Here is a 24,502-nt window from a genome sequence, read left to right as displayed (position 1 = left end):
CACTGAGGTCGTGTCCAAATTCATGGGCTGAATCCTCCTGAGGACCCGGCCTTCGCGGCTATGTGGGCCGGGTCCTCAGAAGGTCGGGTAGGCCGGATGTAAACCTACGTTTAACCTGAGTAGCGAAAGACAGCGGTGATCTGAAAATGATGTGCCGGGAGTTGTGCCGTTCTCTGCGGCTCTAGTGACCCTCGAGCTCCCGGCTAGCTATCGAGCTGTTGGGTAACAGACGTCTCCGAAAACGTCTAAGCACTTTTGCAAATATGTGATATCTTGATAAACCGAGCAGATATTTGAAGTTTACACACCCACATTCTTGCCTGAAAATATGTTAAAAGTTTATTATATGACCCAGAAAGAATAATAAGAGTAATTTTAAAACTTAGTAGCGGCCGCCATTGCCGGAAACTGGAGTTTGGCTGGGCCGCGCTATGAATTCTGGGATATGGTGGGCCACGAAGGACACACCCGACCCATCCTTCAAATTCGGGGAAAAGGAGGACGCATTGGTCAGCCTTCGGCGCGTCGCGGCATGAATTTGGACACCCCCAATAATTACAATCGCGGTCTTTGCAAACTACTTTCCTGCCTTGATGGAAAAGAAAATGGACGTCAGACGATTTTTAATTATTATTTTTTTTGAGAAATGAGAGCGGCAATCCTTAAGTTGTGGTGGCTCTGCTTCTGGGTCAACACATAAAGCAGGTAAACAAACTTAAATCCGGTATGTCTTTGAGATTCTATGAACACTGGTAAATGGACTGATTCTTATGTAGCGCTTTTCTACTCTCCCGGAGTACTCAAAGCGCTCTATACAACATGCCTCATTGCCATCAAACACGACTGTTGGGCAGATTATTCCCAACAGTCGTGTTTTAAAACTCTTAAAAAACAGCTGTTGCATCCGTCTGCGTCTCCCCATTGATCTTCACTGTAGCTCATCATCCCGGAGAGCTCACTGAAAGCTTTCTCCCAGCTGTAACTGGCGGCTTTGTTTTAGCAGCACCAGAACTTTCTGAAAAAGCTCTGAAGCATGTTTGCTTGTATTTAAAAATGTGCGCGGCAGTAGTCGCTTGTTCTGTCATGCAGATACCGCTTTGCTCCCGTATCTGCTTCATAATCCGCTCAGCTGTTCGCACTGCGGGGAAACACTGGGACACAGCAGCATCATGAACTCCAGCTATAGGGAGATTTTTCAGCAGCAAAACAAATAAAGCCAACGCGAAACGATCAGTAAAAAACAAAGACTGCTCTGAGAGTTTGAATTATTAACTGTATTTATTGATGTGTGGTTAAAGAGTATCTTACTCATCAGTAAGTAGGGGCAGGTCCCGCCTTCCTCACCTCTGATTGGATAGAAAGTCTCTCCTACTTACTGATGATTAAGATACTCGCTCACGGGGCGGGACAAGTGTGTCTGAGAGAGGGAGGGCGTCTCATGAGACCATCAGTGTTGCCAACGGTCTCTGACAGAAAGTAGCTGAAGTTCCCCAGGGTGTCACACCAAAATAAAAGCAGGGGGGGTAAAGCTCCCAGCCTGAAATGTTGTCCCAGTCCAGGCCTGTGCATGACTGTCTGACTGCTTGTTTTAAGTTTAAAAATTAGTCAATGCTAGCTTTTTCTAAAATATTGAAACGGCAGATGTTAAAAAATAAAACAAAGTACTACTGTATCCCACTAGTATGTGTGAAAATACCCACTGTTGCTGCACCTACGTTTTGTTTTTTTTTTTGGAATTGTGGGATCAAGTAAAATATTTTTGAATTGATTTAATATTGTATTGGGTAGTGTTAGAACATCAGTGCTTAATAATTGTTTTCATAATCATACGTCCCAATTATTCAGCGGGCCACATATAGCAACCTGGTTCTTTTAAACACCTGGGGTCCAAATTAATTTTGAATATTATATGTCTGGGCTATAATTTGGAGAAATACGGCATGTTCTGTGAAGCATATTACATCTATGAATATGATCTATGAAGCTAATTCCATGAAGCATGAATATTAATCTATGCAATTGCAAATGCCTTTATTTTACTGAGGTAAGTACACAATCTGTTATTTCTGCATAACAGACCCTTGTTAAAATCCAGTGGCACCAAGGTATCATACAATAAAATAATGTGATTAATACATAAGTAAAAGAAATTCCTATACATGCCCCTTCCTGATTTCTTATGTTTTAACATGTTTGTTACACTTACATGTTTCCAATTTCAAATGTTAACACAGATGTTCAGAGTAAATACAGATTGTAGTTTTTTAAATGATGATTTCATTTAGTTTGGGGAAACAGCTCTCCAACTTTACCTCATGTAGAAAAAGTCATTTCCTTCTAAACCTAATAAGTGGTTTTGTCATCTAGCAAGAACTGCAATCAAGCATTTGCAATAACTAATAAAAAAGCACTTGGGACAATTGTGTTGGTGACAGCTTTTGTTATAATATCAATAATATTTCTATGAATATGGGATACTGTTACATGTTTGCATAGACTTTTGTGAAATATGGAGACACTCCTGGCATTATATGAGCAAAGTGAGACTCATTTTTTAGGGTTGGTGGAGATGAGTGTGAAGATCCAAACAATCCCTGTCAGTGATGGAGAAGCTTTGATGAAAATATTTGGTAAAAAGTTCACCAGCATGAAGGAAATGAAGTTTCAAACTTTCCTTAGGAGGAGCCCAGCACGCCTGCTTAAAGAAAAGTAAGTGTGGCGATGTGGATGCTTGCAGCGACTGCTGTATAGAGGCCATCCTGCTACACATGAAACACATCAGAGTCATAATTGTTATTTTAGTCACGTGTTTGTTTATTATCCTTATTGTTTTATCTGGGACTGTTTGCAGACATCTCAGAGAGAGGAGACACCAGCATCTGAACAGAGACTCAAACCAGCAACCTGCAGCTCCCTGCTTGGCTGCTCCAGTTTTCTCCTCACTCATGTTGCCCACCAGTGATTTCTAGCTGCCCACCCACACAGCAGGCTAGAATATGCGCTGAGCCTCAGCACCCAGTACTTGGACATGTTTTCTTTATTAAACAATGAACCAGACCCCAAAAAGTAAACAGCTGTTATTGCTAGGCAACGGGAGCAGCATTTGGTGATGCAGCACCTGACATTCCTGACCATGTGGGCGGAGCATGCATGAAATGGAATGTTTAGTAGAACTGTGCAACACAAGCACTTAGTTACAGCATGTTTCATTGTATCCAGACACAGCTAGAGACACATCTACAGCAGCATCTCTGTGCAGGACAAACGACAGCTGACGAAGAAACATCGAAAACTTCACTTCACTTTCAGAATGAAAACATGAAGAAAGAACTGTTGGAAGCTCAAAAAGCATTGGAGGAAGAGAAAAGCACAGCACAAGAAGCCAAAAATAAATATCAAACTGCAAAGAAGGAGGCAGGAAATGTGATGCAGGAATTACAGGAGGTGCAGGAAGCTTTTGAAGAGGAAAAAGGAAAATGCAGTTGGCAACACAAGAAGCTGCAAATGTAATGGCTGAAGCTGAAACACTAAGGAAGGAATTACTGCATGTAAAGCAACAACTTGAAGAGGAGAAAAAACGTAAACATGAGGCAGAAAATGAGATTGAAAATTTGAAGAAAGAATTGTTGGAAGCTCAAAAAGTGTTGGAGGAAGAGAAAATAAAATACAGGAAGCAAAGAAAGAAATGGAAGATACAAAGAGTTACACTCAAAACATGAAAACTGATCAATAGTTTCTTCCCCCTCTCTCCACCTTTCTTTCACCCCATCCTTCTTCTTGGGACGTTTGTTTGTTTTTTAAAAACTCTAATCTAAATACATGTACTGAAATACACAAATAAAATTGCCATAACTTGACCTCATGTTGCCTGCTTCTTTTCTTGTGTGTCTGTGGATGTAAAACAGTAACACACTTTCTGCTCTGTGTCTTTAATTGTAAATAAATGCAATATGTTTTCATTTTAAAATGCAGTGCAAAAAACTTCTGCTCTAAATCTTTTTTTTTAGCAAAAAGCTTTTTTTTTGCCTGTTGTGGAAGTTTTCCATTTAAATAAAGCCTGCAGACGAGCGGTGAGCGGTAGCTAACATTCTTTAATCAAACACACAAAGAACAGACAACCAAGCTTGATGAAGTCCCTGCATGACCGCGGGACAGACGGTCAGCAGAGTCTCCCTGAGCCTAGCATGGCTCTCAGTTAAATACCTTCTCCAGGAACAAAAGGCAGTACACAGCTGTTTCACACCTTAAGGTTCACACTCCCTTGCTACCTACCAGAGTCCTCGAAGACACAAAAGACTCTTCCTGTGGAGTTGTCTGCTTCCCCCAACTTCCTTACAAGACCCCCTGGGATTAAATAAGCTTATGCTTCTTCCTGCTCCTTTTTGAACATGAACTTTATTTGGAGTTGTGGTTGCTCGTTTTCCTTTTGTTTTGCTTTGTTCATTTGTCTCTTTTAATTCTATTTTGTTGTACTTTTTCAACATGTTCAAAATAAAGATTCAATCAATCAATCAATCAAAAAATTTAACTTATTCATATTCAGTTTCTGATGGCACAGATTTCTGCCCATAGTTTTGAGATTCAAGTCAAATCAATATTTTCCTCTTCTGCTCTACGAATGGGTGGTTTACCTGCAATTATATTTATATAGCAAATTTCATTACATGGAAACTCAATGTGCTTAACACAGAAGATAAAATAATTGCTGTAATAAACAGACAAAATGTAATAAAAGGTTTTGAGTCTGTTTTTAAATGTATCGGCTGATCAGGTCAGTGGGCAGCTTGTTCCAAAAAACAGGACCACAGTAACTGAAAGCACCCTCAACACACTCAGATCCATTTCTGAGAACAGTAAAAAGATCTGAACCTGAAGACATGAGAGCTCTGACTGGCTTATAGACACTGAGCAACTTAGAGATGTACTTGCGGGGAGAGAGGGTATAAACATAAGGCCCATTTGCCAGATTCGGCCAGGCACAGAATACAATCTGGCCCACTGGATAGCTTTAAAAAAAATGACAGCGGGCGTCGATTTCTGACTTTTTACTGTGGCTTTCACAGTTTCTCCCAAATGATCAAGACCTCCCAGTCACACTACACCAAAGTAATTAATTATTAGATAAACAATGCACGTTTCTTTCATTTACTGCAGCTGCAAATCTTCTTTTTCTTGTAGAAAAACTGAGACGTACTATTAAAAACGCATTTCTTTTTCTTATAATTGAAATTGGGACTAAATGTGGTGTTAAACATATTTACACTGAGTCTTAAGGGTTCGACACACTGGAGATAAACGTGGGCTATATACGGTAAAGTGAGTTGGACGTCCCTGATTTGGATCATCTGGCAAATAGAGTGTTACAATTACTCCAAACTGCTTGATTTAAATGCCTGGACCAAGTTCTCAGAGACAGTTTGAGACAGGAATTTTTTAACTGTTGAGGTTGTTGATGTGAATATAAAAACTAAGATCACTGGAATTTAGAAATAGTAGCTACAGCAGAAGCTGCAGCATGTGTGCAGTCGAATTTCACGTGTTCTGCCATCTGAGCTTTATGTCTTTATTGGATGCCTTTATGCTAATACTAATCACTAAGTTGGTCACCATGGGAACATGAGATGTCTGGAGGGAAACATTGTGTACGCACAAATGGCAGAGGAGCTTATTATAAAGTGCCTGTGAGCAAGGCACTGGGCTCTCGTACTTCTGCAGGACTGCAACAGCAGTATAATTTTTGTACCGTCCTGCTGTGTGTGTGTGTGCGTGTGTGTGTGTGTGTGTGTGTTAACGCTTACTTCCTACAGCACAACTCATAGCCAGAGTGTTTACTGCTGCAGTCTAACAGCTTGGTGTAGAAACAGAAATAAAATTCTCATTTCACCAAGTTAAGAACTGAACAATAAGATTTCCTGGCACCAAACTTGCAAAGCACAACTTTTCTTTTGTAAAAGTTTTGTACCTTCATGCGTGACGTAACAGGGTTGTCCTCCAACTTGCACTTCGTAATAAGTCTCTACGCCTACACCACCTGCACCACAATTAGCTATTTGTTGCAGGGAGCAGCATTCCTGACTGCTAGAGTCTCCAGATATGGACACTTGATAGTCAAGAGCTATAACAACAAGAGATAACCGTCATCTCAGCAATAGCATTGCTATGGAAACAGTATGGAGGCGTTATATGTGTGGGAAAAAAGCAGCAATAAAATAACACCAGGCAAGAATAAAGATGCCAGATGGCAACCAGGAAGCATCTGTAGGAATGCAGGATACACTCTGGTTTCCTTGGAGATGAAACAATACGGCACTCATTGACACAGCACGTTGGAGATGCTTTGATCCGTCTGAAGCGAGTCTTTAGTGGTGCAACAGAGAAAATAAATGAATGCTTTAAAAGTAAGAATTACTCTCATCAAGCAAATTCGGGCAAAAACTCCAGCAAGTTTTCTTTTCTCCACCCCAGCTCTATACTGCAATGATGACACCCACAGGAAGAGAAGATGACACCACCCTCCAGACACCATTACAACGAATATTATGCGTATGATGGGCCCAAGATCAGGTATCAGGAAGGCAAGAACCCGAAAAAAACAGTTGGATAAAAATAAAACATATAAACAGAACACTAGTCTTGATTGCTCTGTGTTTTGATGTTCTTTCAGCCCCTAAATTAAAGTTGGTGTATGCTGGAGTTGCACTGGAAAAAGACTGGCACCTTTAGCTGAACAGGTACATGCTCTGAGTACTGTAACATGGAGCCCAACAGTGAGGAGTATTAAAATCAATAAACAACCTTTAAATATAAACCTGGTGTGAAGCAGAAAATGCTTAGCTCATCTGTATGGAAATTATTCCTCACATAGCTTACTCACTGCCCCGCACTGCCCTGACTCTGGTGTTTGCATACCTTCATTTGCATGCACAATCATGTACGTGTGCTCTAACGCCGCATGGAAGACGGACTGCATTTGCAGCTGTTTGTTAATTAGATCACATCAAAAACAGTCGTTTCATTATGTGTCTGACATTACATGTGTGAAAATCTATTATCAGTTATTTTACCTGATTAAAACTGTGTCCATAGCCTGGTTTGACTGATCTCCCTCTCATTCCTTCTAATGACCTTTTACTTATTTAGATGTCAGTGGGTATTTACATTTACAGCCTCAGTGAGCCTAATTCACAAAGTGGCCTCAGTAGTTTCTTTGGAAGGAGAGTTTCAGATAACGATTACTGCAAACGCACTCGCTTGCCCCGCTTTAATAATCATTGAGGTGCTGAAATGAAACCACTTGAAGATAATGGGGGGGTGAAGCGGCCATACGAGGGAGAGCTTTCACCTCATCCCAAACCACTTGGCTCTTCTGATTAGTGCCTTATTCTGGCTTCATTAAATCGCTAAAATAACACAATGTTTTAAGTGCGTACCTCAAGTAGAGGACTGGCCTTTAAAGTTGATTTACTGTTGGAGTTTGGACTTTTAATGAAATAGATTATAGTCATAAAATAAATTAGATGTGCTGCTCAAGTTACATTTTTTAACAGTTTCATGAGGAAGAGACAACTTTTAATGACACTTTCCTCTGAGACATTTTGGCATCAAATATCAAATCTCCAGACTTTGTGAAATATTTATGTAATTAAAGGGCAGAAAAATAAGTTGGCGATATTAATAAATGTGCCAGAGGACAATATTTGTGTACCTGCCAGAAGCTCTTAAAATAATAATCGAATTGAGACTTTACAGTTAGACAAGAACCCAAACTTCTGCATAAAACACGTTTACTGTTGCTTTGAATTAACAATTGAAGGAAGAGTAACGATTAAATGATCATTTTCTACAGGTGCTGCTTTTTGTGTCCTTGTATATTGTATATGATCACTGAAATTTTGCATATTGTTACAGTGATGTGCATGGTACACAGCAGAAATGACAAAAACATTGTGGTTAGCTTAAGAGAATGCTGCTTATTAAGGACAGAAGTTTAAACTTTCTTCACATGAGAAAAAATAAAACTAGACTGAGCCATTCACAGTTATTGTGTCACAGCACCCACACAGGCAACAATGCTCTGACTGAGATGCATTAATGGCGCACAATACTAGTCATGAAAATGCAAGTTTCTATCATTGTTAAAGGAATTGAGAGTGAACATGTCCTGTATCAGTGCAACAATCTGAGAACAATGTGGAGTCCTCCTGCTAACTAAGCTGAGGAATCCTGGATGAACTGCAGTCTTCTCAAATGAGACCAGACCGTGATTGGGCTTCTCAAGTTGTAGAAACACATGCGTTATTTACATAAAACTCTCCAAGATTGTTTTTTGAATGACAATTTTAATACATTTATAGAACTTTCTACAACATGCATGTTTTTCTATGTTTAAATGCTTTCAATCTAACATTCACAACCCGATAAGTGCAGCCTTGGGTTGAGTATCTTGTTCATGGATATTTGGAGCGAACCACCAATCTGACATTAGTAGGTGAGCTCCTCTACCTCATACATCCACCCCGCTCTCACTCAGCACTCCGTCCAAGCCTCAGTCTTCATCTTCACCACTATCAAGACCCAGGGGGGGTCCTGTCCTAAATCTTATCACCACTGGGATTTTGTTCTGTCATGATGGGTCACCAGAGTTTAACTGCCAAACACGTTAACTATTATTACTCTATCTTAATAAATCATGTTCAATTCTTCTCTATATTGAACCTATTGTAGTTTTGAAAAGCAAAATCTGCAAGTGAGCTAACAGTGTAGTAGGATGAATGAAAATCAATGTAATTATACACTGAACACAGGAGTGTTGGAGTGGGTGGAGACGAGTGTCAGGGGTGATTTGTGACAGAAGGATAGGGTTACATGATGGTAGTGAGACCTGCTATGATGTGTGGTGTGGAGACGGTGGCTCTGACAAAAAGACAGGAGGCCGAGTTGGAGGCGGGAGAGCTGAAGATAGTATGGCAGATATGCTGGAAAAAAGGATGCTGAAGATGGAGCTGTCAGGATGGAGCAGATGTGGAGGGTTGATGTGACAGAGGAGGATGTTAGGGACAGGGTGAGGCTGCTGTGGCGACTTCTAAAGGGAGGAGCCAAAAGAACAAGAAGATATGCTAAAAGCAGGAGACTGCGGTCCCCAGATATGTGCTGCATTGCTGCAGTGAAGTCACTCTAAAACAGTAAACTTGTAAAGTTGTGTATCTGCCTTCATGAAGCTAATTGTGTGATACCTTCACACATTGTTGGGAATTGTGAGTCTCTTGCTGCAGCAGTTACCAGCTGTTCGTGAAATAGTGATAAATGCTGCAGCAAAGTCGTCAGGATCCGTGCACGTGTGCGTGCGTGTATACCCGATACAACCGAAATCTTTTATGTTGCACTTTTTGTCCCCTGTTCTCTTACCTCTCCTCTCTTAATGGGTCTTGAGGGAGTGCAATGTATTACCTTTTCTTATCACACTGAACACACATAAGCATTGCACACACACACACACACACAGAGTCTGGAAAAGGTTCAAGCTCCACTCCTCTGTATTACAATCTGGGGAGACAAACCGAGAACAGATGAGAAAAGTGCTGATCCAAGGAAGTGATTCTAAACTTTGCCTACGCCACCGTATCAGCTTAGTGCTGCTGAGTGGAGATATATGGCTGGGCAGTGAAAAAGTTCTGTCTGTGCAATGAATGAATTTACCACAGTTCCATCTGCATGATAGTTTTACGAGTGTGTTTAGACAGAACAGCTTGTTTGATGTGGCCCCTTTAAGCTTTTCCACGCTATTACGAACTAGACGCAGCAAGCTAAGTGTTTTTCTTCACAGCACCTGAGCCAAAAAGGAAAAAGAACTACACTAAATTTTCTAAACCATGTACTGAGCTGCAGCTTCTCCTCCCTGTCAAACACACATAGATACACAGCAGGCAGCAGTGGAGACAGAACCCAGATGAAGTTGCCAAAAAACTACTCTTATTAGTGTAATTGCAGTCAAAGCAGTAGAAGCCAGTAAGAATATGATATCACTCAACCTGTAGAAAAATGCAATATTTTTTAACCTTTCCTACCCATATTTGATTGTTTTACATGACCACTGAGGTAATATTAGTTACAAATATGATCAAATGTGTCTGTATGCAGGTACTCTGATTGCCAAATGGTGTCAAAGTCTTGGTGCCATCTCTTTAGCACCATTATCTGCTTGCAGTGAATTCACTCCAGCAGCAGAATGAGGAGAACGAGGGCGATGACTGATGATAGTGTCTGTGTTTAATTTTATTTCTGCGGATCTGCTTTATTGTGGAAAGCATGAGGCGCAAGCTGCATACATGTGAAGCTAGAGGTGAAAGGAGCAGAAGCTCTTTTCTCAGGAGGTGGGTTGCAAAACAGCTTGCAGGTGCGCAGCAACTCTGTATGAAATTTGCCATCTGGGTGTGTAGAAGGGTCAGCTGAGCTATCGGCTGAAAGTTTCCAAGATAACGCTGCAGCTGTAAACCTGTTTGTGTGTGAGATATTTGTGTAATACGTATATATAGTTAAAGAGAAATCTTTTAGAGACAATAACAGACATTATATACTCACTTAGTGGTGGTACAAGTATTTTTCCAAGTACACTAGCAATGTGACGAAAGCAGATAAAACTGATTATAAAGTAAGAGCAAGCTGAAAGAAATCAACGTGAGAAGTGAAAAATGGAAGATGAGAGCGTGAGCGACATGAGGAGAATAGGATTTGCTTCTCTGCTGAAGGAGCCAGGTTACTTTTCTTTCTTTTTTCATTGACCCCTCTTGAGCCGCGGTTTTGAAAGGTCTCTGAAATCCTCAGTAGGCGACACTCCAACTGATTCCACCTCTGCATGAGCACTGCAGCACCCCTTAAAGCAACATTTCACTTTAGTCAGGCCCTTTTTTTCCTCTCTTATGGCAAACAGTATTTCTGGTAACATCACTGGGAACAAGGAACTGTTAGTTACATTGATCTACAATCATCAGCTGTGCACAGTATTTTTTTTACTTTCACCTTGTAATGAAGAAAAGCAAAGAGAGGACAGAAGCATTGTGTTTTACAAATATGACACAATGCACAGACAATTAAATACTCAGACCTGCTGTGCTTAAAATCGATCAAGTGCAAATGAAGTGACTGCAGACAATCACTGGTCCTCAATCAGCTGAAAAGAGTGTAGAGGTTGATGCTTTTGTTGTCCAAAGGTAAAGGGACAGCAGATCTATGGCTCCCCCTAGTGTTAAAACTTGGAACCAACACTTAAATAACAGGACTCCTCTCAACCAACTTTATGCCTCTTTCTTTTGATCTCCTTACCAGAGTCCCAAGTGTCTCATTTCGGATCTTATTTCTCTAACCCACACCTCCTCACTCACACACCCACATCTAACTGTTAAACATGCTCCTTAACCCTCCAGGGGCTCATCTCACACCCACGCCATTACCCCTCCTGCGCACTGCACCATCGGTACAAATTAGGCATTTAACTGCTGCTCTTATCTCAAAGACTCATCTTAAAATAGTGGTTGAAGAGAAAGTGGTTCAGCTTCACATCCCAGCCTTGCTAGAAACACACACATATATATACACACCCATCAGCGACCTCCAGTGGGATTTTTAAAACTGAGTTAAACGGATGTGTGCTCGTAACTCAAAGATTATCTTTAGAACTTGTGATACTTTGGCTGTGGTCGGATTTGCCAAAGGATACAGACTTACCTTGAAGATCGGCTAATAATTTTTAAGGGAAAGGATGAGCGTGCGTCCAAGAGACACAAAGTTAAACTTGGCAGGGTTCCCTTCCTTTGACGTAAAGCAGTGTGGGAGAGTAAGATGAAGCTCCACTGTGGCTTTATCCTCCAGTGACCTTAGTGAGACCCAAGGAGAGCTCTCCCTCCTAAATGACGCCTAGCACCCCTCATCAATAATGGACAGATATCAAGTAGCAAGACAGTTGTGCTTTTCTAATGTTCAAAGGCCGTAGCAAGGAGAAGAAAAAGTTCAAATTACTACACCTCAGAGAAAACATCGTGACTTTTTCTTTTTAACATACCAGTGCTCAGATCTGTGAGTCTGTGTTTGTCTTTCATGGATTTAATACCAAGTTGCAAATTCCTTTTAAAGCCAAGAGAGTTTCAAAGAAAGGTCAGACAAGCATAGTGATCCATGATGAGGGTTTGGCCCGATCTGACAGAGTTAGGTCCTGTCTGCCACTCTCCCAAACAGCAAGTCAATAGGACAAACTCATGTCCTATTGGTTTACGCAGTTGGCTAGTGCTGACACAAGTGGAACATCAGAGGGTGTGTGTGTGTGTGTGTGTGGCTGAGACACAGCACGAGGTAAAGAGGAGCCAGAAAAAACTCATAGCTGCACGTGTTCAGAGTCCAGCTGATTTTTCAAGCTGTGGAGTCAATTATTAATGAGAGTCATGTAAAGAACACACTTTAGCTCACTCAACAGACTAATGAAGCGGAGATGTGTGTGAAAGTGTTGCCCCCACTATTGGACCCGTATTGATTAATCATGAATCAGTGTAACAGAGTAACAGTAGAACTGATTCTGTGCTGGGAGTAAGTTAAGGGTTATGTCTTTGTTTAAGCATCTGATAGAACAGGATAAGCCACGGGGAATTAATAAGTCACTTTAAAAATAACAAAAGTGTGTCTAAGTGAGAACAAGAAGACTGCAAAAAAGCTTCAAGCAATTCTTCCTGAGTAATAATCTTTATTCCTCTTCTTTTAGTTTGTATCTGCTACATCTAACACTTTAATCTGTGTTTAAGTAAAAGGGCCTTTACAATAAAAACCTATTTAACCATCTGCCAAATCGCTCTTCATGAGCAAAATGTAACTTGTCTGAACATCTGCACAGGTGATTTCACTCATACTGTGTGATTGCAACTAACTGTGCGTGCGTGCTTAATTGATGGCACTCTCCATTTCCTTCTAATTATTCTGCACCTGTCAGAGCAGAAAAACCTACTAACTTTATCATTTTTTTAAGGACAGCATCAACATTCATTCTTCTCAGGCTCAATCAAAGCAGATGTGCAATCAGCCAGAGCTGAAACACCTGTGTGAGTGGGCAGGGGCCATTTGTCTGAGTACACGTAAATCAAGACTGGAGCAAATATGGCTTTACATAAGAAGGGTTTATTTTTAGCAATAATAACTTTATTCGTATAGCACGTTTTGAAACACACAGCTACAAAGTGTTTCAGAGTTTGAATGAAAACACATTACAAATAAGCGTACCTATACATGCAACCACAGAAGCAAATGCATTTTCATCCATTCCTGCATACACACTCCTACACACACATATTAGAATAACAAAAATCTGTTGATCAGCTGGGATGTTGCAACAAAACCTTTTCTAAAGTTTACAGAGAATCTGATCTAAAAGAGCAAAAATATCCATTCTCTGAATGGAAATGCCTTGTTGACATCCAAGGTCAGAGGAAAATTTAGAGAGTGCTTCAAGCTGATAGGAAGGCAACAGTAATTGGAAATAACCACTCGTTACAACCAGGGAATGCAGAAGAGCATCTCTGAGTGTACAACATGTCAAAGCTTGAAGCAGGTGAGCTGCAGCAGCAGAAGGGACACACCAGGTGTCCCTCCAGTCAGGAAATAAGAACAGGAAATTGAGGCTACAGTTCACACAGGCTCGCCGAAACTGAACAATAGATTGGAAAAATTTTACCTGGCCTGATGAATCTCAATTTCTGCTACAAAATTCAGATGGTAGGGTCAGAATTTGAGCATAAACAACACGAAAGCACGGCTCCATCTGGCCTTGCATCAACAGTTCAGGCTTCAGTTTTCTTGGCACAATTCGAGTCCCTTAGTAACAACTGAGCATTGACCACCCGAGTATTGTTGCTGAGGACGTCTATCCCTTGTAACCACAGTCTACCTTCTTCTTATGGCTGCTTCCAGTAAGATAACACACCATGGCACAGAGTTCAAATCATCTCTAACTGTTTTTTCGAACATGACAGTGAGTTCACTGTACTCAAATGTCCTCCACAGTCACCAGATCTCAATCCAACAGAGCACCTTTGGGATGTGGTAGATGTGGAGATCTGTGTGATACCGTCATGTCAGCAGGGACCAACATTTCTGAGGAATGAGTTCAGCACCTTGTTGAATCTATGCCGTGAAGAATTAAGGCATTTCTAAAGGCAAAGAGTGCCCAACCTAATACTAGTAAGGTATACTGAGTGTATATAGCTGTAGACGAGCACTTGGTTACAGTCAAGTGATCCAGTCCTTTACGAGCGTTGGCTTTAACAAAGACTAACAGTTATCAGTTTTTCCAGTCAGCAGGAGCGTTACTTTGTTTAATTTCTTTCCTGGAGTGAGACGTCTTGAGGATCCAGTTCACCTATACGTGTCAAAGCCTATAATATAGCTTTGTATGCTATAATAGTTATATTTAATAGGCAATAATGCTAAGATTACTAAAGCTGTGGGACAACTGTAAAAAATCAATAAAGTACTGCATCCTTCCTGTTGTCATATTAAACTGGCAGAATGAAGTGGTATGACACTCATACTAAGACTACCTCAAATTTGTACTTGAATAAAGTGCTTGAATAAAACTATACTGCAGCTTTAGCATGTAACCTAAGTGAACACGATGTACAATAAAATCCCTGATTAAACAGACCGCCCTATCTTGTAATTACAGTACAAAATGAGGCGATCTCTTTCTCTCAGTCCAAAGTAATTTATTACATGACTGGTTCTAAGCCAAAGGTGTCACAGGATCTTGGCTGGTCTAATACCAAGTGTGTAGAGCTCTTCACAATTTAACACACCCTCTACATTCATAATAGAAAAGACTCTAAAGCAAGAACTAATGCAGGCACCTTAGATTCTTCTTCATTTCTTTTTATTTATTTGTGCAGAAATGTAGACTGTGATGCACAAATTGTAGACTTGTATGGTATTTATAAAGTTAGATAAATGACTGCACGCACGCACGCCACTTCTGTGACCGGCTGACCAATTAACTATTTAAAGAGGACACCAGCTTTTCTGTTAAATATTCACTTGTTTTCCAAGATGAATAAAGGATGAGCAATTGACGCATTTATCTGAGTGTTTGTGTGTCTGACTGTGGCGTATCTGTTTCTGTGAGTGTGTGCATTTACTCGCTCCTTAACTCACTGGTTAGGAGCGCAACTGTGCGTCTTGGTTACAAACTACAGCTTCCCATCTCTGACAAACGCGCACGCACACTGTTGCACTGTTGCACACAGAGAAACAAATACATACACAACACAAAGTGAGGAAGAACAGATTAGGCTCTAAACTCCGTGACGCACCGCAGAGGCTATAAATAATATAATATTATCAATGTGCTTGCTTAAAGATCATTTTTAAATCATTTGTATTTTTTTAACATCTTTCATTTCCGCTCACCCAATACTTTGCTTTTCCTTCTCTTTGTGTCTGTGAGTAATAAATGGAGTGCAGTGCCTGAACAGTTTCTCCTTACATAGGCAAAAGTTTGAGCATAAACACTGTGGGGGAACAGAAGGGCTCCGGTCCACAGAGCAGAGGCTTGTGACTGGTTTTAGTCAATAAATTGTCACTGCTGCTCTTTGGGTAGTCAAACACAGCTGTTATATTTTATTATTTAACATTTATTTATCTTTCTCGTGCTTTGAAGTGATGTGGAGTACAGAAACAGTTTCTGAGTTGGGTTTGCAGCTTAGGGTTCAAATCTCTTATTCCCGATTTAAAGTGGACACAAAACACTACATGTATTGGGGCTGGTTTACACCATGCAGCACTACTCTGCAAAACTGTCAACTGGTGTAAAGCTGGATTTAAGGAATAAGTCTTTAGAGGTTTTTGGTTGTCTGTCCCTGTGTGTTGGCCCTGCAACAGACTGGTGACCTGTCCAGGGTGTACCCCGCCTCTCACCCTATGACAGCTGGGATAGGCTCCAGCGCCCCCCGCGACCCTGAAAAGGATAAGCGGAAGCGAATGGATGGATGGACGGATGGAGGTTTTTGGAGAATGTGTAGCACCACCTTGTGAGAGCACAGAAAGTGATGTCACTGGGTTGGTTGGTTGTTGCTATTAGACTTACATTAGTTGGTAGATGTACGTAAGATGCAATCAGCACCATCTGTGTGCAATATTGAAGTGTAATTTAAGTTATCTCAGGGTTCAGTCTCTCTTTTCCCAAACATACGCAACCAGATTACAGGATAACAGCTGAAGCATGATCAGGAATACTGACGTTCATCCAGCACGTCCATAGAGAAAATAGATTGGTGTGTGACCAAAAACAACAGGAGCCTCCGAGGAAGACATGCCACGATTGTAAAACCTTATTTCATGCTTTGGTTCAGAAATTCCAAGCCCAAGTGTAAATGAAGGAAATCTATGGAGATTTTTCTCTCCAGATGCATCCTGATAGATTCCCGACATTCTTTGGTAAGAAACTTAAGAAACTTAGTTAGTTAAAACTCATTGGTGCTGAAATCGCTTTCTGTATCCAGCTACACAGACAGTTTGTTAGAGCAGGGATTACAGTTGTAAATTAGTCCTATTACATGTATAACCCTTTTCCACAAGTACCTACTCGGCTCAACTCAACTCGGTTTTTAGGGTTTTCCATTAGGTGGTCGTACCTGGTACCGGGTACTTCTTTAGTACCTGCTCAGCCAGGTTCCCAAGCGAGCCAAGTCATTTCAAAAACATGATGCCAGCAGTCCGCATCTCACCAATTAGTTTGTAAGTGACGTCAATCAAGGGTCATGAAGGCGAAATCAAAACTGCCATTTTTGAATCCGGCAACAAGGGAAACACCCATTAAGAAAAACAAAAAAACAAATCCGTGGTCCCTGAGACAAAAAGCCATAGACCAGGGGTGTCAAGCTCACTGACACCCCTGACAGGCCATACATGGCAGGCCACATACAGCCCACTTCTTAAGTGGCCCACCCAGTGAATCTCCCCTTCCTGTCAGTGTAAAGAAGTCCTATATTTAACTGTTTTTCTACAAAGTAAAAGCTGCTATGAATAAGAAAGAAATCTGTCAGCACGACTCTTAAATTATAAGGAACAAATGTGTAAAATTACAGAAAAAGTTCTGGTGACTCTTTGCCCAGACAGTCCTTATTTTGTTTTGTTTTTTAATTTTTAATTGTACTTGTAAAAAACAAACAAACAGAAATTTACAGTATATCGTTAAAAGTCCAACATTTCTGCTTGTACTTGTTTGAGGTGAGCAGCAGATCAAACAAATTAAAAATCATAAATGACTTCAAGCGCACACGCTCTGTGCTACATCCAGACATTTCTGTATCTCTGCCGTTCAAAGACACTTTTTTAATAGTTATTTTTTATGTAATATTGAATACTGATTTACTACTAATAGAGAGAAAAAACATGAGGTTCAAGGCCTGGACATGAAAAATATCTCCAGGTCAAGGGAGGGATCATTACTGCCATTAGAAGCAACTATAATTGTAATGAACTGCAAACTTTTACTTTTATGTATCTTCTGCAAGCTCATGCCACCTTAAGACACTTCTACTATAGCACAAGTTTACATGCCCGTGGTGTCTTTCCATTACATACCAATTACTCTAACACTGGCAATCAGGATGAGGAGATCACAGGTTCACGGGGGAAAAAAGTGGTGCTGGCCAATCATGAAACATAAAAAAGTGCAGCGGAGACAAAACCATAAAATTGGAAAATTATGGGGATGTTGAACACATAACACAGACTGAAAGCTGCTGTGTGAGTGTGTGAGAGAGGAAAAGCACTGTGCGGGAGTTCAGTATTAAAAGTCCTGTATGAATGCGGGCGAGCTTTGAGCACTTTGGTCAGCAGGATTGGAGGAAGATTTATTTCTATCCATAAAGTTTATCTGGTGGATTATATCGAGTATTTCATTAGATAAAAGTTTAAAAGGCAGTCTTGGTCTTATTGTTTCAGCTACAACCTCAGTGGTCTTTATTGGTCTGAGAGCAAGTAAAGAGTTCATATAAAAACGTCTTTCATACTCCCAGTTTCTCCTAAAAATGCAAGAAAATGTCAACGCTTGGGAGGAAGAGCAGAGTAGACCTAATGGACACATTTCTCATTTGATATCAAGAAAAATAAGATGCTTTTTTAAGTGTGTGGAGCAACTCTGACCAATAAAAACCCAACACACTTTTTACACTTTATATAGTAATCAACTTCAGACTGAGTCTACTATAATCTTATGAAAGAATTTAATGCCTAAATTATGACTAAAGCAAAATGAAATTTTAGTCATAAGACTCTCAGAATTAACATTGATTTTGCTGACTGGTGAGTATCCGCTGACTTCATACCTGTTGATGTGAACTACCTTTGCAGTACAGAAAACCCAGAGTTAACCCAATAAGTTATCCGAATAAGCTGAAATCTTACTTCGTGGTACAGACCTCGAAATACATTCCTAACACGATAAATCTAGGAAAGTCATTTCCAGTGTTTTACAATGTGGAGAATTTAATTCACATTCTGAAAACAGCAAAGGCAGAGTAGAAATGGCTGATGCACACAGACTATGAATTATGCACAGAACAAAATCAGCAAAGGCTGCAGGGACAGAGAAAGAAGTGAGTGACAGGGGAGGAGAGAAGCAACTGCAGGGACAATGTAACTCTGTCACCTTCACACCACAGTCGATCAGCAGGCAGAGCTCATTTAATCAGATGGACTGACAAACATCCAGACTGTCTGAAAACACACACACACACACACACACTGGCAGTTCAGTTTCTATCACTTCAAGGGAATTTTCATCATCTTACAATCATTTTCTAGAAACTTAGCCTTGACTTAACCTGGAAACAAGTCTCTATACAATCATTACAGGGTCTTTTTGTCTCCATCCCCTTTTTAGGTCCCCATGATGTGACTGTGAAAACATGAGCAATACAAGTACACACACACACGTACTCACAAACACACATTAGTACACCCAAGAGCACATGGCATATGCTTCATAATGTGACCTTCTGCCCCCTGGAGGTTTGAATTCCCCTTCACTGTTGTGCCCTTACCCAGCATTGCCCTGCTGTATCCAATAATATCATGGCCTTTAGATTAATCTTTCTCCCCACTTGGCTGATTGAATTGATGTCTGTTTTAATTCAGCGTGAGTAATCAAACCAGTTATTACGCATTTGAGTGCGTAATAACTTGGAATCTAGGTTAAAAGGGGATGTACTTGATTCACGCTTTTTGTTCGTCGCTCTGGAGGCTGATTGAACACAAAACTTAGCTTTCAGCTTGATATTTATTCATTGTAGTGGCGCGTTCATAACTAACACGCACTGAGTTGATGTCAAAATCCATTTCCGAGGCTACATTCTGGTACCGAGCGATCACCGTCTCTCTAAAATGCTACTTACAGTGTCACAGTGCATCAGTATCTCCCCGACTAGTGTTAACATTAGCCCAGAGAAAATGTTAAATGCATATGTTCTGAAATGAACATTATGTTGTCACCATAACCCACATAGTCAGGGCCATATTAACGACATAATGAACATGCACACACACTGAGGTAATTTGCTGTCTAACAAACACTCACTGATGCTCTTGCACAACTGAAAGGACTCACCCACGCCCCACAAACAGGCACACACACTCATGAATAATAAACTAAAGGGCATGTGAGGGCACTCTGTTGAGCTCATATCTACATGGAATTTGCCTCTTCTTCCTCTTTCCATCTGTGCACTTTGGATCATTTGAAAGAATGCCTGTGTGTCTGTGTGCATGTGTGTTCCTGTTTTAAACCCACAATACACTTTGCAAATATCAGGTTGAACCTTTTTGCTTGCAGAACTGAATTAATTCTTCGTTGCACTGATTCAATAAAGTGCTGGAAATAGTCCTCTGAGATTTTGGTCCATGCCGGCATGACAGCATCACACAGTCGCTGCAGATTTCTTGGCTATACATCCATGATGTGAATTTGTTGTTCCACCACATCCCAAAGGTGCTCTAATGAATTGAGATTTGCCTGTGGAGGATATTTTGGTACAGTGAAAGAAATCAATTGGAGATGATTTGAGCCCACAACACAAGCTTGTGTGAAACTGTAGCCTCAGTTTCCTGTTCGTTGCTTTCAGGGGTGGAAGAAGGTGTGGTCTTCTGCTGCTGGAGCCCATCAGCTTCACAATTGAGGGATGCTCTTCTGCATACCTTGGTTGTAACGTTAGCTCCTCTGACCTAAGACATTAACCAGGCACTTGTTCACGTGGATCCATATCATCTGTTCTCATGATATGGATCCAGTCCATCCATCCATAGAATCACTCATTAGCATCATCACAATAATGCTGATCCACGATCAACATTGCAGTTGACTGTCACATTGTTGTGATGTCATAGCTTTCCAAAGTAGGGGCGGGGAAGACAAAAAAAGAGGAAGCTGCTGTACCGAATGAGAGCCCTCACAGGCACAAGGACGCCCTCTTGCTATGAGACAGATCTTTCAGATCATTCTCTGTTAACCCTAAAGATGATTATTCAAGAAAATCCCTGTAGATCAGCCTGCCAACAACCACACCAACCTCAAAATCATCTTTCTTCCCATTCTGAGGCTCAACTTGAACTTCAGCAGGTCATTTTGACTACGTCTGCATGCCTAAATGCTTTAAGTTGCATATGCTGCCATGTGTTTAAACTGATGTGCATAATAAAGTGGTAAGTGTACAGTTTGGTTGCGCCAGGTTTGGATCGTCCATACATAAAAGCCACTATACTTTACTTTTACTTCTTAAAATATAATATTTAGACACAGCACCAAAAAAGCTGGCCTTGAAATTGCTTTTAAGTGTTTAAACTTGTGGTCAGGATTTTTCCTCTTATAAAATATTAAAGCATCATAAGAACAGATTCATTGTTTTAAGGGATCACGAGCCAAAAAGGTTAGAAAAGGCTCTTTATGTTTTGTCAAGTCACAACTCTCCTCGGCTCACCCCCACAGAGCTGGCAGGACTTTAAAGGGAAAACACATTTAAAGGTCACAGAGGGCACTTGACTGAATCCATCTCTTCCTTTGGGGTGTTCATGTGCTAATAAAAGCATTTTTATTAATATCTTGTATGTAACCCGTTTTTGGGAGGTTGAAGTCATGACTGGTTTGGTTTGTTTTATTTTTTCTCCACACAAAAAGACCCCCCACAAAAAAATTGCCTTTGTTAGAAAACACAGTTGTAGATAGTGGACAGAGAGCAGACGTAGCAAAGGGCCTCAGGTCAGACTCAAACCTAGGACCACCTCCTTTGATCACCTGCTCATCCCATAAGCTAAACTGACGCCCGGTTTTATCTCTTTTATGATTAAAACTAAGTTCAAAGGTTTCCTTGTTTTGCATGCTAATGCGGGGAAATGCTTTCTACTTAACAAAATTTCAAATTTCTTTCTTATTTGTGTGTGTCTGAGTGAACGGACTGCTCAACTTGACCACCGACAAGCACGCTGACCTGGAAAAGGTCGTGGGCAGCCAGCTGTTCTATTAGGTTACCATGGCAATAGCCACAAACTTTTAAACACACACACACAGGCCCTCGAACGCACATATGCCAATATGTCCCCAGGCAAATGCTAATAGCGAATGGCCATATGAGCTCCTTTAGCCAGGTTGATCCAACAGAGATACAGACTCCCATCACACTCCTCTCTACACCCCCTTTCTCCATTGGTGGGCACAGAGGGGTGATGGAAACGTTCTGAGCTGCCAGATCTTCTAAACCAACACAACAACGGAATAAGTTTAGTCCGTGTTATTATTACACTGACTGTAATACAGTGAAATATGTTGGCAGGATTTTGCAAAGAACCACTGATGAGGAAGCCCCAGGGAACGAATGACAGAAATATAGTTCATGGAAATGCTAAGCCAGCAGTGTCTCCAAATATAAAACACACATGGACACTAATTTTTTAAAACCACACTATGCAGTCTTATTGATTTACTTTGTTGAATAAGAATATTTTATTTCCTCTGATTCCCAAGTTGTTTTTTTATTCCGTTTTGTCAGTGTGGACTCTCAGTTCACACTGGATGTTTTTTTAAGTTTCTAATTGAAAAAGAAACATTTTTAAACATTTAAACAAGTTCAGGTACAAATTAAGATTAATGAGCTCTAACAAGCTGAGGTAAACAACAGAGAAGGCTTTACTCAAGCTCATCCCCCTCTCGTCCTCTCCGGAGACGACCAGGCGATTCAGGCAAAGAAGCTACGTGTTACTTTTTTTGCCTGGGGGCTGAGCAGCGATCCACAATGTCCCGATCACACTCGCTCAAACCACTCGCCAACACGGCGCTTAGTCACAGATGACGAACTTGGAGAAAAACAACAAGCACATGACAGCAGTTTCTACCAGCACACAAGGAGCATGAACCGGATTATCTTCAAAACGAAAGATCATTTAACAGGAGCTGTTTGAATGATGACGCTCATTTTCTACCTGCTGTGTGCACACTCTGATACATTGAAAAATATGCGCTCGTATCAAATCCAAGGGGTGCTGACAACTCTTAAAGCACTGTAAAGCATTTGTGAACATGAATTTTGTACATATTTAAAGAAAAACACTCAAAGATCTCGGATTCACATAATTAAAAGGGGAATAAAAGAACCTAAGCACGTGTGCATTACAAACATATGCGCTTGGGGTGATGCTTGTTGACATGTGACTTATTTATTTTTTTCTGCCACAGTTAGTCCTGTATGTGCCGGCTAGCTCAATACAGCATGCAGCTGAAACTATAGCTTATTATACTTAGCATTACTTACTTGAGAAATGCATCCATCAGAAACAGAGAGGACTCGGATTAAAATTATTTATAAAGCACTCAGAGCTAATGATCAATTAGCTTGGGAGTTTCAAAAGAGATCAGTAGTTCCCATTATGCAATGGGCATTGCAAAGCAAGCATGACCTTAGAATCATGTAAACACAGAGCATGTGGAGGGAAAGCTTGAAAAACTGTTTGATTTTTATCCACGCTTCTCTTCAGATGTCACAGATGTAGAATCAAACAAAACACTAATTATAAAAAACTCTCTTCAACCCCCTCAGCCATTACTAACTCTTTAAAGAGAAATGATAAGTCTGTCAACATGACCGAACATGACTTCCTCTCACAGAGACACACAGGTAAGGTTACCTGTAGGCCATGCCTGTCTGACTCTTCACCGTGTCGTGCAGCGACAGTGAGTGGAAGTTGAGGAACTCCTCCAGCTGCTTGAGCTCCACCACACCGTTGGGTTTGTTTGCTGTCCACAGCATCAGAGGAGGGTAGGGTCGCGTTCCCGTCCCCATAGAAGTCTTTCCGACAAGCCTCCCCTGTCCTAGGCCGTGAGCCTGGACCCCACCCTGGCCTCCACCCTGAATCCTGGACCCCTTCTGTTTCGGGTTGGGGATCTCCGGGCACGTTGCCTTGTACAAGTACATCTTCCAGCTTTCTTCTTCACTTTATCCTCCCCTTCAATCGCTCCTTTCTGCTGTTCGCATGTCCCACAATCATGTGCGCTCAGATTAATCCAGGTAGGCCCCTCACCCACGCACAGCTACACGGAGCAGAGGAGCGTGTGCGTGAGAGCATCTGATTAAATCTTAGTGTGAAGTATTCCTCCAAAATAAAGCTGCACAAGTCCTCCTCTTATTAAAAACAAAAACAAGAGAACATCCAGCCCTGAAAGGAGCCTTTTTTTTCCAAACTGAAATCTGGAGTCCAGTCTGTCAGCAGGCTGCTCGTCCACACTGGGAAAACAGGTTACTTCCTTACATGTACTTCTCCATGCACCAGGCCATATATGTTGTCTGCACATATACACACATGAAGACAGATTAACAGAGGGCCAAACACACAGTCCCTCTCCTCTCACACACACATGCACACACGTAACACACACACACCCACACACTGATGCTGTCACTTTGCCCCCTGCTCAGCCAGTCTACATTATAAGCTCAGTTTGGTTTTGCTCCCTATTAAATAGCATGGGAATCTGGGACATTTTTTTCTCCCTCCCTCCCTCTCACTCTCTCACTCTCTGTTTCTCTCTCACTCTCTCCTTCCTTTTACCCCTTTTTCCTCTCCACCCCCCACCCCCTTATCCTCTCTCCCACCCTGCCTTTCCTCATCATCCCTCTTTTGTCTCCCAGTATTCCCTCCGTCACAAGCCCTTTCACTTACTCCTGATTTTCTCTCTCGTCTCTCTTCCAGCATTCACGTCTCCTGCCATTTGCTTTTTGTCAGCCCGTCTCTCACACTCGTTGCACTTTTAAAGCAGTCACTTTTTTTCACTTTCAACAACCTTTAAATTCGTTCTTTTTCATCTTTTTTGCCTCTCCTTTCTTACCCTGCCCTCTCTTTCTGCTCCTTCTTATTCTAAACAATGTGTACTCTGCAGTTCTGCCCATAACAAACACGTAATATAAACACGCAGACACGCATACTCGAGCAG

At 41.1% G+C, this 24,502-nt stretch overlaps 1 protein-coding gene across 1 annotated transcript in view; it reads right to left on the bottom strand.

The window, feature by feature from the left end:
* kcnab1a (potassium voltage-gated channel subfamily A regulatory beta subunit 1a) overlaps positions 1 to 24,017 on the bottom strand; it is a 131,597-nt gene extending 107,580 nt beyond the window's left edge. The window contains exon 1 of the mRNA XM_014332949.2: positions 23,200 to 24,017. Coding sequence (XP_014188435.1) covers positions 23,200 to 23,486 — 287 coding nt within the window. The 5' untranslated portion in view covers positions 23,487 to 24,017. The remainder of the gene's footprint in view (positions 1 to 23,199) is intronic.
* Between the last annotated feature and the right edge of the window lie 485 nt (positions 24,018 to 24,502).

Source organism: Haplochromis burtoni, unplaced genomic scaffold, assembly GCF_018398535.1.
Source record: "Haplochromis burtoni strain Fernald_Lab_line unplaced genomic scaffold, NCSU_Asbu1 Contig_38, whole genome shotgun sequence".
NCBI lineage: Eukaryota > Metazoa > Chordata > Actinopteri > Cichliformes > Cichlidae > Haplochromis > Haplochromis burtoni.
Note: the sequence above shows the minus strand (reverse complement) of the source record. Positions and strands in the feature narration are given on the sequence as shown.